Genomic DNA, 17306 nt, shown 5'->3' on the forward strand with positions numbered 1-17306 from the left:
GTAAAGTCCCTTTCTATTCATTTGCACCTTGGACATAGAAGATGGCACCAGTGCTCTCCAGGGAGGAGGCAAAGGGAATTTCTGGAACTCTGTCCTCCTCAATGATGGTTTTGTCATGGTTGGCGGAACTGCAGCAATCTACCCCTACAACTTCTGCCCCTCCATGTCCCTGGCCCTTCATGCTTCTGGGTTCTTGGTGAATGCAGTCTCTGTTGGACCTATTTTGGGTTGAACAACCACTTCTAGTTTGGAATGGAGGTTGAAGATCCTCTTCTTTTTGTTCCTCCTTTCCCTGGGGTAGAAGACCCTTTCCCTGGGGTAGAAGGCCCTTTCCCTGGGGTAGAAGGCCCTTTCCCTGGGGTAGAAGACCCTTTCCCCTGGGGTAGCAGACCCTTTCCCCTGGGGTAGCAGACCCTTTCCCCTGGGGTAGCAGACCCTTTCCCCTGGGGTAGCAGACCCTTTCCCCTGGGGTAGCAGACCCTTTCCCCTGGGGTAGCAGACCCTTTCCCCTGGGGTAGCAGACCCTTTCCCCTGGGGTAGCAGACCCTTTCCCCTGGGGTAGCAGACCCTTTCCCCTGGGGTAGCAGACCCTTTCCCCTGGGGTAGCAGACCCTTTCCCCTGGGGTAGCAGACCCTTTCTCTGGGGTAGCAGACCCTTTCCCCTGGGGTAGCAGACCCTTTCCCCTGGGGTAGCAGACCCTTTCCCCTGGGGTAGCAGACCCTTTCCCCTGGAGTAGCAGACCCTTTCCCTGGGGTAGCAGACCCTTTCCCTGCCCGTTGCTTACAATATTCTTTCAGTTCTGGGCCCAGCAGGTACTATCGCTAAATGTTTACCCATGTGGGCTTTTATGGTGGCAGCACCACCCTGTGAGGAACAGCCCTGTGCCACCAGTGGGGTCTTGCCCGTTGGGCTCACACAGAGGTCCAACCCTTCTCCTTGCACGACTGCCCCCAAGAAGCGCAAGGAGTTGGCCCAGTTTAGCGCAATATAATAATATATGTATTATCAGGAAGGCACGGTGCCCCCCCCCCAATCGCTGCCCCCGCCCATAGCAGTAAAACATGGCTGCCGGCAGGGAGAGGCAGCAGGAAGCCATGTGGTTAATTCTAGTGCTGGGGCCCTATGTTTCTCATGCAGGGGGGTATTTCCTGCCACGCAGACACCGTGACACCCCGACATTCATGTCCCCCCTAAACTGACTAAGAGAAACGACAGGAAGTAACAGAAAACCCCGCTTTTACTTTCAGGTAAAAATGACAGATTCACACAATAAGTTAAAATCTTGGCTGGAAATAAATAAAGCAAATTAACCCGCTGGGGGGCGGAGACTCTGTGCCGCGTGTGGCTAAGGCACTTCCCAATTGGCCAGGGGGTCACTAATGTGACTGCCCCCCAAATACACTGTATAAAGGCAAGGATAACAACGTGGCACGTGGATTGGCTGTAGGCCGGACCCCCCCTAGGCTCACAGTGATTACAGAGATGCCCAGCCGGCCAATTAACTGGGGTGGCACAAGTTTCCCTCCTGGGGGGGCGGGAATAGTGTATATTCCTGTACCATTAGTGTCAGAATTCCCCTTCAGGCCACACGTATTTTCCCCTCTATGAGTCGCCCTCCTGTGGCCGCGTGCTGCTATTACATACAGTGGCTTTTGCTGTACTGATAGGAAGCCATTTGCAGCCGCCTCCTCAGTCTCTCTGCCTCCAGATCCCGGAAGAAAGCGTCTTCGTCTGTTCTAATGATCATCTCTTGTAGATCCCGGATCTCCTTCTCCATCTTTCCTCTCAGCTCTCTCTTTATCTTCTGCAGCGTCTGGAAAAGCAACAGAAACATCAGTTAAACCGATGCCCGTAAGGATTGGTGCTCAGCAAGAGCTTTCCTACTGGGGATACCCCTCAATATATGGGCAGTACCCCAATAGCAGCCCGACCCTTCCCACGGGAAAGAGATCTATTGGGAGAGAGATCTATTGCACAGACATAATAGATCCCTTGTCCCTGAGCAAACCTACCTTAGCCTGCGCCTGCTCCTGGGCCTGGATCTGCTGGCGTTCCTGAGTGACGGCATCGGCCAACATGGAGAACTGGAAGGCAGAGGAAGTGGTTGAGAGGGCAGTTTGAGGCAAGGGACCCGTATGGCCGAAAGGCAGAGAGGCGGAGCCAGGCAGAGAGGCGGAGTCAGCCCAGGGTCCTGCCTAACACTAACCTGGTCTTTATAGTAGTTTTCCATGGAGTCCAACTCATCTTTGTGCCTCTTCCTCTGCTCGAGCCGCTGCTCCCGGGTGTACGAGCGAATCTCTCGCAGCCGCTCCTTCTGCAGCTCCAGCCCCTCCTCAAACAGCTTCTTAAAGAGCTACGGGGGGGACAAAGGCACAGTGATACCCAACTGGGCCCCCAGGAACTGGCACCAATGGATCATGGGAATATCCGCTGTGCCCAGTAGTGATCCCCAGGTTCTGATGGGTTTGTGGGATAAACAGGTAGAGTTGCTCATATTCATGGTACCTGTGGGCAATGGGATGTACCAGCGGCTGTTGCTATGGAAAGAGCTGGGAGCATAGCCCACTGGGGCGCACACATTCCAGCCGCCCAAACCCAACGGGAACCCAAATGTCTGCAAGGTTCTGCCCAGGGGCAATAACTGTGGATCTGTATGAGGTGAACTGGACCTTTCTGCTACTAAAGCCCAATCAGTGATAAAGCGACAGACGTACCCGCTCTTCCCTTGTCCGAGCTCTCATCAGCTTGGCCCGAAGCTGCACGTGGTAATCCTCATAGTACCGCCTGGCCCGAACCGCCTGCTGCCGCCTCTCCTTCATCCTATTCTGGGCCGATTTCTGCAGCCCAATCCGCTCCCTGAACTCCTTCTGGGGAAACCAACAAACATGTTTCAGTGACTGGGCAAAACTGGGCAAAACTGGGCAAAACGGAGCAGAACTGGGCAAAACGGAGCAGAACTGGGCAAAACGGAGCAGAACTGGGCAAAATGGAGCAGAACTGGGCAAAACGGAGCAAAACTGGGCAAAACGGAGCAAAACTGGGCAGAACTGAGCAGAACTGGGCAGAACTGAGCAGAACTGGGCAGAACTGAGCAGAACTGGGCAGAACTGAGCAGAACTGGGCAGAACTGAGCAGAACTGGGCAGAACTGGGCAGAACTGAGCAGAACTGAGCAGAACTGAGCAGAACTGAGCAGAACTGAGCAGAACTGGGCAGAACTGGGCAGAACTGAGCAGAACTGAGCAGAACTGGGCAGAACTGAGCAGAACTGAGCAGAACTGAGCAGAACTGGGCAAAACTGAGCAGAACTGGGCAAAACTGAGCAGAACTGGGCAAAACTGAGCAGAACTGGGCAGAACTGAGCAGAACTGGGCAGAACTGAGCAGAACTGGGCAGAACTGAGCAGAACTGAGCAGAACTGGGCAAAACTGAGCAGAACTGGGCAAAACTGAGCAGAACTGGGCAGAACTGAGCAGAACTGAGCAGAACTGGGCAAAACTGAGCAGAACTGGGCAAAACTGAGAAGAACTGAGCAGAACTGGGCAAAACTGAGCAGAACTGGGCAAAACTGAGCAGAACTGAGCAGAACTGGGCAAAACTGAGCAGAACTGGGCAAAACTGAGCAGAACTGGGCAAAACTGAGCAGAACTGGGCAGAACTGAGCAGAACTGAGCAGAACTGGGCAAAACTGAGCAGAACTGGGCAAAACTGAGCAGAACTGAGCAGAACTGGGCAAAACTGAGCAGAACTGAGCAGAACTGAGCAGAACTGAGCAGAACTGAGCAGAACTGAGCAGAACTGAGCAGAACTGAGCAAAACTGGGCAAAACTGGGCAGAACTGAGCAGAACTGGGCAGAACTGAGCAGAACTGGGCAAAACTGAGCAGAACTGAGCAGAACTGGGCAAAACTGAGCAGAACTGGGCAAAACTGAGCAGAACTGGGCAAAACTGAGCAGAACTGGGCAGAACTGGGCCAGTCTGAGCACGAGATATAATGCGGCCAGGCTTTCACACCAAAGCTGCTGTAGATCCAACAACCAACACGCAGCCATGGGGAACTCATATGGTGCTACATATATGGGAAATATTCCCTATATACACAGATATTCTATTTATACACACACAGATATTCCATATACAGAGATATTCTATTTATATACACACAGATATTCCATATACACAGAGATATTCTATTTATACACACACAGATATTCCATATACACACACAGATATATCATATACACAGAGATATTCTATTTATACACACACAGATATTCCATATACAGAGATATTCTATTTATATACACACAGATATTCCATATACACAGAGATATTCTATTTATACACACACAGATATTCCATATACACACACAGATATTCCATATACAGAGATATTCTATTTTTATACACACACAGATATTCCATATACACAGAGATATTCTATTTATACACACACAGATATATCATATACACAGAGATATTCTATTTATACACACACAGATATTCCATATACACACACAGATATTCCATATACAGAGATATTCTATTTTTATACACACACAGATATTCCATATACACAGAGATATTCTATTTTTATACACACACAGATATTCCATATACACAGAGATATTCTATTTTTATACACACACACACAGATATTCCATATACACAGAGATATTCTATTTTTATACACACACAGATATTCCATATACACAGATATATTCTATTTTTATACACACACACACAGATATTCCATATACACAGAGATATTCTATTTTTATACACACACACACAGATATTCCATATACACACACAGATATTCCATATACACAGAGATATTCTATTTATACACACACAGATATTCCATATACACAGATATATTCTATTTATACACACACAGATATTCCATATACACAGAGATATTCTATTTATACACACACAGATATTCCATATACACAGAGATATTCTATTTATACACACACAGATATTCCATATACACAGAGATATTCTATTTATACACACACAGATATTCCATATACAGAGATATTCTATTTATATACACACAGATATTCCATATACACACACAGATATTCCATATACAGAGATATTCTATTTATATACACACAGATATTCCATATACACAGAGATATTCTATTTATACACACACAGATATTCCATATACACACACAGATATATCATATACACAGAGATATTCTATTTATACACACACAGATATTCCATATACAGAGATATTCTATTTATATACACACAGATATTCCATATACACAGAGATATTCTATTTATACACACACAGATATTCCATATACACACACAGATATTCCATATACAGAGATATTCTATTTTTATACACACACAGATATTCCATATACACAGAGATATTCTATTTATACACACACAGATATATCATATACACAGAGATATTCTATTTATACACACAGAGATATTCCATATACACACACAGATATTCCATATACAGAGATATTCTATTTTTATACACACACAGATATTCCATATACACAGAGATATTCTATTTTTATACACACACAGATATTCCATATACACAGAGATATTCTATTTTTATACACACACACACAGATATTCCATATACACAGAGATATTCTATTTTTATACACACACAGATATTCCATATACACAGATATATTCTATTTTTATACACACACACACAGATATTCCATATACACAGAGATATTCTATTTTTATACACACACACACAGATTCATTACACAATTCATACACAATCAACAGAGATATTCTATTTATACACACACAGATATTCCATATACACAGAGATATTCTATTTATACACACACAGATATTCCATATACACAGAGATATTCTATTTATACACACACAGATATTCCATATACACAGAGATATTCTATTTATACACACACAGATATTCCATATACACAGATATATTCTATTTATACACACACAGATATTCCATATACACAGAGATATTCTATTTATATACACACACAGATATTCCATATACACAGATATATTCTATTTATACACACACAGATATTCCATATACACAGAGATATTCTATTTATACACACACAGATATTCCATATACACAGAGATATTCTATTTATATACACACAGATATTCCATATACACAGATATATTCTATTTATACACACACAGATATTCCATATACACAGATATATTCTATTTATACACACACAGATATTCCATATACACAGAGATATTCTATTTATACACACACAGATATTCCATATACACAGAGATATTCTATTTATATACACACACAGATATTCCATATACACAGATATATTCTATTTATACACACACAGATATTCCATATACACAGAGATATTCTATTTATATACACACAGATATTCCATATACACACACAGATATTCCATATACACAGAGATATTCTATTTATATACACACAGATATTCCATATACACACACAGATATTCCATATACACACACAGATATTCCATATACACAGATATATTCTATTTTTATACACACACAGATATTCCATATACACAGAGATATTCTATTTTTATACACACACAGATATTCCATATACACAGAGATATTCTATTTTTATACACACACACACAGATATTCCATATACACAGAGATATTCTATTTATATACACACACAGATATTCCATATACACAGATATATTCTATTTATACACACACAGATATTCCATATACACAGAGATATTCTATTTATATACACACAGATATTCCATATACACAGAGATATTCTATTTATATACACACAGATATTCCATATACACAGAGATATTCTATTTATACACACACAGATATTCCATATACACACACAGATATATCATATACACAGAGATATTCTATTTATACACACACAGATATTCCATATACACAGAGATATTCCATATACACAGAGATATTCTATTTATACACACACAGATATTCCATATACACAGATATATTCTATTTATACACACACAGATATTCCATACACACAGAGATATTCTATTTATACACACACAGATATTCCATATACACAGAGATATTCTATTTATACACACACAGATATTCCATATACACAGAGATATTCTATTTATACACACACAGATATTCCATATACACAGAGATATTCTATTTATACACACACAGATATTCCATATACACAGATATATTCTATTTTTATACACACACAGATATTCCATATACACAGAGATATTCTATTTTTATACACACACACACAGATATTCCATATACACACACAGATATATTCTATTTATACACACACACAGATATTCCATATACACAGAGATATTCTATTTTTATACACACACACAGATATTCCATATACACAGAGATATTCTATTTTTATACACACACAGATATTCCATATACACAGAGATATTCTATTTATACACACACAGATATTCCATATACACAGAGATATTCTATTTATATACACACACAGATATTCCATATACACAGATATATTCTATTTATACACACACAGATATTCCATATACACAGAGATATTCTATTTATATACACACAGATATTCCATATACACAGAGATATTCTATTTATATACACACAGATATTCCATATACACAGAGATATTCTATTTATACACACACAGATATTCCATATACACACACAGATATTCCATATACACAGAGATATTCCATATACACAGAGATATTCTATTTATACACACACAGATATTCCATATACACACACAGATATATTCTATTTATACACACACAGATATTCCATATACACAGATATATTCTATTTTTATACACACACACACAGATATTCCATATACACAAACAGATATTCCATATACACAGAGATATTCTATTTATATACACACACAGATATTCCATATACACAGAGATATTCTATTTATATACACACACAGATATTCCATATACACAGATATATTCTATTTATACACACACAGATATTCCATATACACAGAGATATTCTATTTATATACACACAGATATTTATATACACACAGATATTCCATATACACAGAGATATTCTATTTATACACACACAGATATTCCATATACACACACAGATATTCCATATACACAGAGATATTCCATATACACAGAGATATTCTATTTATACACACACAGATATTCCATATACACAGATATATTCTATTTATACACACACAGATATTCCATATACACAGAGATATTCTATTTTTATACACACACACACAGATATTCCATATACACACACAGATATTCCATATACACAGATATATTCTATTTATATACACACACAGATATTCCATATACACAGAGATATTCTATTTATACACACACACAGATATTCCATACACACAGAGATATTCTATTTATATACACACACAGATATTCCATATACACAGAGATATTCTATTTATACACACACAGATATTCCATATACACAGATATATTCTATTTTTATACACACACAGATATTCCATATACACAGAGATATTCTATTTTTATACACACACAGATATTCCATATACACAGAGATATTCTATTTTTATACACACACAGATATTCCATATACACAGAGATATTCTATTTTTATACACACACAGATATTCCATATACACAGAGATATTCTATTTATACACACACAGATATTCCATATACACACACAGATATATTCTATTTATACACACACACAGATATTCCATATACACAGAGATATTCTATTTTTATACACACACAGATATTCCATATACACAGAGATATTCTATTTTTATACACACACAGATATTCCATATACACAGAGATATTCTATTTATACACACACAGATATTCCATATACACAGAGATATTCTATTTATACACACACAGATATTCCATATACACAGAGATATTCTATTTTTATACACACACACACAGATATTCCATATACACACACAGATATATTCTATTTATACACACACACAGATATTCCATATACACAGAGATATTCTATTTTTATACACACACAGATATTCCATATACACAGAGATATTCTATTTTTATACACACACAGATATTCCATATACACAGAGATATTCTATTTATACACACACAGATATTCCATATACACAGAGATATTCTATTTATATACACACACAGATATTCCATATACACAGATATATTCTATTTATACACACACAGATATTCCATATACACAGAGATATTCTATTTATATACACACAGATATTCCATATACACAGAGATATTCTATTTATACACACACAGATATTCCATATACACAGAGATATTCTATTTATACACACACAGATATTCCATATACACACACAGATATTCCATATACACAGAGATATTCTATTTATACACACACAGATATTCCATATACACACACAGATATATTCTATTTATACACACACAGATATTCCATATACACAAACAGATATTCCATATACACAGAGATATTCTATTTATATACACACACAGATATTCCATATACACAGATATATTCTATTTATACACACACAGATATTCCATATACACAGAGATATTCTATTTATATACACACAGATATTTATATACACACAGATATTCCATATACACAGAGATATTCTATTTATACACACAGAGATATTCCATATACACACACAGATATTCCATATACACAGAGATATTCCATATACACAGAGATATTCTATTTATACACACACAGATATTCCATATACACAGATATATTCTATTTATACACACACAGATATTCCATATACACAGAGATATTCTATTTTTATACACACACAGATATTCCATATACACAGAGATATTCTATTTTTATACACACACACACACAGATATTCCATATACACAGAGATATTCTATTTTTATACACACACAGATATTCCATATACACAGAGATATTCTATTTATATACACACAGATATTCCATATACACAGAGATATTCTATTTATACACACACAGATATTCCATATACACAGAGATATTCTATTTATACACACACAGATATTCCATATACACAGAGATATTCTATTTATATACACACAGATATTCCATATACACAGAGATATTCTATTTATATACACACAGATATTCCATATACACAGAGATATTCTATTTATACACACACAGATATTCCATATACACACACAGATATTCCATATACACAGAGATATTCCATATACACAGAGATATTCTATTTATACACACACAGATATTCCATATACACACACAGATATATTCTATTTATACACACACAGATATTCCATATACACAGATATATTCTATTTTTATACACACACACACAGATATTCCATATACACAGATATTCCATATACACAGAGATATTCTATTTATATACACACACAGATATTCCATATACACAGATATATTCTATTTATATACACACAGATATTTATATACACACAGATATTCCATATACACAGAGATATTCTATTTATACACACACAGATATTCCATATACACAGAGATATTCTATTTATACACACACAGATATTCCATATACACAGAGATATTCTATTTATATACACACAGATATTTATATACACACAGATATTCCATATACACAGAGATATTCTATTTATACACACACAGATATTCCATATACACACACAGATATTCCATATACACAGAGATATTCCATATACACAGAGATATTCTATTTATACACACACAGATATTCCATATACACAGATATATTCTATTTATACACACACAGATATTCCATATACACAGAGATATTCTATTTTTATACACACACACACAGATATTCCATATACACACACAGATATTCCATATACACAGATATATTCTATTTATATACACACACAGATATTCCATATACACAGAGATATTCTATTTATACACACACACAGATATTCCATACACACAGAGATATTCTATTTATACACACACACAGATATTCCATATACACAGAGATATTCTATTTATACACACACAGATATTCCATATACACAGATATATTCTATTTTTATACACACACAGATATTCCATATACACAGAGATATTCTATTTTTATACACACACAGATATTCCATATACACAGATATATTCTATTTATACACACACACACAGATATTCCATATACACAGAGATATTCTATTTTTATACACACACAGATATTCCATATACACAGATATATTCTATTTATACACACACACACACACAGATATTCCATATACACAGATATATTCTATTTATACACACACAGATATTCCATATACACAGATATTCCATATATTCAGCTAAATCAGACAGCCCCCCCTTTATACTGACCAGGCGCTGGTTCTGGCCCTGCTCTTTGCGGATAATATCAACAAGAAGGTCCTGTTTCTTCTGTGCCTCCTCCACCTACAGAAACACAAATTGGGGTTATTTTCTCTTCCCGCTGGGATTTAAAATCACAAGTTCAACTGTTCCTCTGCCCATAGATACCCCATGGGCTGGGGCAGAATCCACTGATCCCTTACATGGCACTGTCCCTCAGGGGCTAAATGCAGTTGCTCTGCCCAGAGAGATTTGCAGACTCCATTCGCAGCCTGCCCCCCTGTATAAATCTCCCCCTGAAGCAGCCCCCACTTACCTCCATTCGCAGCCTGCTCCCCTGTATAAATCTCCCCCTGAAGCAGCCCCCACTTACCTCCATTCGCAGCCTTCCCCCCTGTATAAATCTCCCCCTGAAGCAGCCCCCACTTACCTCCATTCGCAGCCTTCCCCCCTGTATAAATCTCCCCCTGAAGCAGCCCCCACTTACCTCCATTCGCAGCCTGCTCCCCTGTATAAATCTCCCCCTGAAGCAGCCCCCACTTACCTCCATTCGCAGCCTGCTCCCCTGTATAAATCTCCCCCTGAAGCAGCCCCCACTTACCTCCATTCGCAGCCTGCCCCACTGTATAAATCTCCCCCTGAAGCAGCCCCCACTTACCTCCATTCGCAGCCTGCTCCCCTGTATAAATCTCCCCCTGAAGCAGCCCCCACTTACCTCTATTTGCAGCCTGCTCCCCTGTATAAATCTCCCCCTGAAGCAGCCCCCACTTACCTCCATTCGCAGCCTGCCCCCCTGTATAAATCTCCCCCTGAAGCAGCCCCCACTTACCTCCATTCGCAGCCTGCCCCACTGTATAAATCTCCCCCTGAAGCAGCCCCCACTTACCTCCATTCGCAGCCTGCCCCCCTGTATAAATCTCCCCCTGAAGCAGCCCCCACTTACCTCCATTCGCAGCCTGCTCCCCTGTATAAATCTCCCCCTGAAGCAGCCCCCACTTACCTCCATTCGCAGCCTGCCCCCCTGTATAAATCTCCCCCTGAAGCAGCCCCCACTTACCTCCATTCGCAGCCTGCCCCCCTGTATAAATCTCCCCCTGAAGCAGCCCCCACTTACCTCCATTCGCAGCCTGCTCCCCTGTATAAATCTCCCCCTGAAGCAGCCCCCACTTACCTCCATTCGCAGCCTGCCCCACTGTATAAATCTCCCCCTGAAGCAGCCCCCACTTACCTCCATTCGCAGCCTGCCCCACTGTATAAATCTCCCCCTGAAGCAGCCCCCACTTACCTCCATTCGCAGCCTGCCCCACTGTATAAATCTCCCCCTGAAGCAGCCCCCACTTACCTCTATTTGCAGCCTGCGTTCACTGCGCTGGTCACCCTGCGAGGCTTTGGCGAGCCGTTCCATTTGCGACACCTGCCCCTGCCACATTCGCCTCAGTGTGTGGGGGGAAATCTGCAGACAGGGGAACTCATCGAGCAGCAGGGGGAGCAGATCATTCTCCTTTACCTTCACTGCGGCAGAGAGAGGAAAGCGCTGTAGGGACGAGCACATTAGCAGCGGGCCCCCCCCCCGCCAGAGCAGAACACAGGTAGGACACCCCCCATTCTGTGCCCACTATGCCCCCATGATAGCAGAGAAAGGGCAAAGCTGCCATCGTGCACTTACTCCGTGCCACTTTTCTGGGCTGGGTGCGGAGAGCGGGCACCTTGCTGCCCTTTGGGGTACAAACAAAGCGCTTTGCAGAATAAACCATCTCGGGCTGAAGCTTCTCCTTGGGCTCCTTGCACACATTCTGCTCACACTCTTCCTCCTTACAGAGCAGACAGAAGAGATTCAATGACTATAGGGGTGCAGCCTGATTGTTGGGGTGACTCTGGCCCAACCTACAGGGGCCCATGTGTTGTCAGAGTGGGAGAAATGCCAATAACTTACCGTTTGCTTTAATTTGGCCTTTAGGGCAGAGAGCTGAGCCCGCTCGGTCTGCACCAAATCCTTTAGTTGCTCCTCATAGTCATTTGCCAGTAGCTGAGCGAGAGAGTAAAGGCATGAGTTGCACTGCTCCCCGCTACAGAGCGACCCCCCCAGGCCCACGGGTATCACATGGGCACAGGCACCTCACTCTACCCAGATATGGGACCCCCCTTAACTCCAGCAGCCCAGGGAGAGTGCACCCTAGCAGCTACAGGGCCACCCAGCCATGCCTCACTCTGATAGGAGGAAAAGGCCCAGGCAGGTTTGGCCCTCTGTAGGGGTCGTCTCACTAGGGGGGGCTGTGGGTGGGCACTGTGTATAGGCTGTATCAGCGCACAGGAACCCACACAAGTCTCCCTCTGGCACATCAAGCAGGGTGCTCCCCATTCCCCTAAACGCCCTGCACTGGGGTAAAGTCTGCCTGATGCCCCCACACATTCCCCACCCATTCCCCACCAAGGTGCCCACATAACCTGTCCTGGGGGAGCTGGCTCACCCCACTGCCCATTTCTGACCCAGCAGCTGGGAACCCCAGTTCTTACCTGGGACTTCATCCTCTGCAGGTCCAGCTCCTTCTGTAAGCCCCTCCTGATCTTACCGGCTTCCCCCTTGGCCTTCCTGTGTAAGGCGTCCTCAAACTGGGGGTGCAGGGGGTGTCGGGGCGGAGCCAGCGGCGTGGGCGAGAGAGAGCGAGGTCTGTTCTGCTGTTTCCTTGAACTCTGCATTGCTGTGAATGAAGGGGAAGAATGGCAGCGCCCGGCTTATCCAATACCAGTACCCCCCCCCCGCCCAGACTATGGCAGTCACACCCCCCGACTGCCTCTGGGGGCTATTTGTTGCCTCTCAATCTACCCAACCCAAGGGTAAATCAGTGGGTCCCAGGCTGACCTGCGCAGTACCCATGCCTGCTTGTCAATCGAGAGAGAGAGCACGAGCGAGCGAGCGCAAGAGAGAGCGCAAGAGAGAGATCGAGAGAGAGAGCGCAAGAGAGAGATCGAGAGAGAGAGCGCGTGAGCGAGAGAGAGAGAGAGAGAGAGCGCGAGCGAGCGAGAGAGAGAGAGAGAGAGCGAGCGAGCGAGCGAGCGAGAGAGAGAGAGTGCGAGAGAGCGAGCGAGAGAGAGAGAGAGTGCCCACCTTGTAGCTGCTTCTTCCTGCGGAACTCCATGATACTGTCACTGTGCTGGGAAAGCTTGTCCTCTTCTCTAGGCTCCGCCCCTCCGGCCTGGGCCCCCAGCGCCTTCTTCAGCATCTGTGCAACACACCATGGGGTCATGAATTCCTACCCCAGGGGGCTTCCATTGGCTCACTTACCCCCTTCCCTGGGCACTCCCAATTAACATGGGGGAATCTCACTAACCCCGCCCCCAGGGCACTACCAAGTAACATGGGGGAATCTCACTTACCCCCTTGCCTGGGCACTCCCAAGTAACATGGGGGAATCTCACTAACCCCCCCCCCCAATAACATGGGGGAATCTCACTAACCCCCCCCCCCCCAGGGCACTCCCAAGTAACATGGGGGAATCTCACTAACCCACCCCCCCCCAGGGCACTCCCAATTAACATGGGGGATCTCACTAACCCCCCCCCCCAGGGCACTCCCAATAACATGGGAATCTCACTAACCCCCCCCCCCGCCCTAGGGCAACTCCCAATTAACATGGGGAAATCTTCACTAACCCCCCCCCAGGGCATTCCCAAGTAAACATGGGGGAATCTCACTAACCCCCCCCCCAGGGCACTCCCAAGTTAACATGGGGGAAATCTCACTAACCACCCCCCCCCCCCAGGGCAAGCTCCAATTAACATGGGGGAATCTCACTAACCCCCCCCCCCAGGGCACTCCCAATTAACATGGGGAATCTCACTAAACCCCCCCCAGGGCATTCCCAATTAACATGGGGGAATCTCACTAACCCCCCCCCCCAGGGCACTCCCAATTAACATGGGGGAATCTCACTAACCCCCCCCCCCCCAGGGCACTCCAATTAACATGGGGGAATCTCACTAACCCCCCCCCCGGGCACTCCATTAACATGGGGAATCTCACTAACCCCCCCCGGGCACTCCCAATTAACATGGGGGAATCTCACTAACCCCCCCCCCCAGGGCACTCCCAATTAACATGGGGGAATCTCACTAAACCCCCCCCCCCAGGGCACTCCCAATTAACATGGGGGAATCTCACTAACCCCCCCCCCAGGGCACTCCAATTAACATGGGGAATCTCACTAACCCCCCCCCCGGGCACTCCCAATTAACATGGGGGAAATCTCACTAACCCCCCCCCCCGGCACTCCCAATTTAACATGGGGGAATCTTCACTAACCCCCCCCCCCCCCCAGGGCACTCCCAATTAACATGGGGGATCTCACTACCCCCCCCCCCCAGGGCACTCCCAATTAACATGGGGAATCTCACTAACCCCCGCCCCAGGGCACTCCAATTAACATGGGGGATCTCACTAACCCCCCCCCCCCAGGGCACTCCCAATTAACATGGGGGAATCTCACTAACCCCCCCCCCCAGGGCACTCCCAATTAACATGGGGAATCTCACTAACCCCCCCCCCCAGGGCACTCCCATTAACATGGGGGAATCTCACTAACCCCCCCCCCCAGGGCACTCCCAATTAACATGGGGGAATCTCACTAACCCCCCCCCCCCCCAGGGCACTCCCAATTAACATGGGGGGAATCTCACTAACCCCCCCCCCCCCAGGGCACTCCAATTAACATGGGGGAATCTCACTAACCCCCCCCCCCCCAGGGCACTCCAATTAACATGGGGGAATCTCACTAACCCCCCCCCCCCCCAGGGCACTCCCAATTAACATGGGGGAATCTCACTAACCCCCCCCCCCCCAGGCACTCCCAATTAACATGGGGGAATCTCACTAACCCCCCCCCCCCCCCAGGGCACTCCCCAATTAACATGGGGGAATCTCATAACCCCCCCCCCCAGGGCACTCCCAATTAAACATGGGGGAATCTCACTAACCCCCCCCAGGGCACTACCCAATTACATGGGGGAATCTCACTAACCCCCCCCCCCCCAGGGCACTCCAATAACAGTGGGGAATCTCAACTAACCCCCCCCCCAGGGCACTCCCAATTAACATGGGGGAATCTCACTAACCCCCCCCCCAGGGCACTCCCAATTAACATGGGGGAATCTCACTACCCCCCCCCCCAGGGCACTCCCCAATTAACATGGGGGAATCTCACTAACCCCCCCCCAGGGCACTCCCAATTAACATGGGGGAATCTCACTAACCCCCCCCCCCAGGGCACTCCCAATTAACATGGGGGAATCTCACTAACCCGCCCCCCCAGGGCACTCCCAATTAACATGGGGAATCTCACTAACCCCCCCCCCAGGGCACTCCCAATTAACATGGGGGAATCTCACTAACCCCCCCCCCAGGGGCACTCCCAATTAACATGGGGGAATCTCACTAACCCCGCCCCCAGGGCACTCCCAATTAACATGGGGGAATTCTCACTAACCCCCCCCCCAGGCACTCCCAATTAACATGGGGGAATCTCACTAACCCCCCCAGGGCACCATTAAATGGGGGATCCCCCCCCCCCAGGGCACTCCCAATTAACATGGGGGAATCTCACTAACCCCGCCCCCAGGGCACTCCCAATTAACATGGGGGAATCTCACTAACCCCCCCCCCCAGGGCACTCCCAATTAACATGGGGAATCTCACTAACCCCCCCCCCCCCCCAGGGCACTCCCAATTAACATGGGGGAATCTCACTAACCCAGCCCCCAGGGCACTCCCAATTAACATGGGGGAATCTCACTAACCCCGCCCCCAGGGCACTCCCAATTAACATGGGGAATCTCACTAACCCCCCCCCCCAGGGCAACTCCAATTAACATGGGGGAATCTCATTAACCCCGCCCCCAGGGCACTCCCAATTAACATGGGGGAATCTCACTAACCCCCCCCCCCAGGGCACTCCCAA

The 17306-nt window shown here is 44.5% G+C and overlaps 1 protein-coding gene across 2 annotated transcripts in view; it reads right to left on the minus strand.

Annotated features, from left to right (window-relative positions):
- Window positions 1–1220: 1220 nt before the first annotated feature.
- The window catches only part of cep95 (centrosomal protein 95kDa), a 31310-nt gene continuing 15224 nt past the window's right edge, over window positions 1221–17306 (minus strand). For both annotated transcript variants that reach the window (XM_031894171.1, NM_001078985.1), the window contains 10 exon segments: window positions 14462–14576; window positions 13870–14054; window positions 13289–13381; window positions 13022–13166; window positions 12698–12867; window positions 11365–11439; window positions 2716–2868; window positions 2208–2354; window positions 2014–2085; window positions 1221–1814 (listed from right to left, as the gene is read on the minus strand). In XM_031894171.1, coding sequence (XP_031750031.1) covers window positions 1638–1814; window positions 2014–2085; window positions 2208–2354; window positions 2716–2868; window positions 11365–11439; window positions 12698–12867; window positions 13022–13166; window positions 13289–13381; window positions 13870–14054; window positions 14462–14576 — 1332 coding nt within the window. In that variant the 3' untranslated portion in view covers window positions 1221–1637.

The sequence above is a fragment of the Xenopus tropicalis genome, chromosome 10 (genome assembly GCF_000004195.4).
Source record: "Xenopus tropicalis strain Nigerian chromosome 10, UCB_Xtro_10.0, whole genome shotgun sequence".
Lineage (NCBI taxonomy): Eukaryota > Metazoa > Chordata > Amphibia > Anura > Pipidae > Xenopus > Xenopus tropicalis.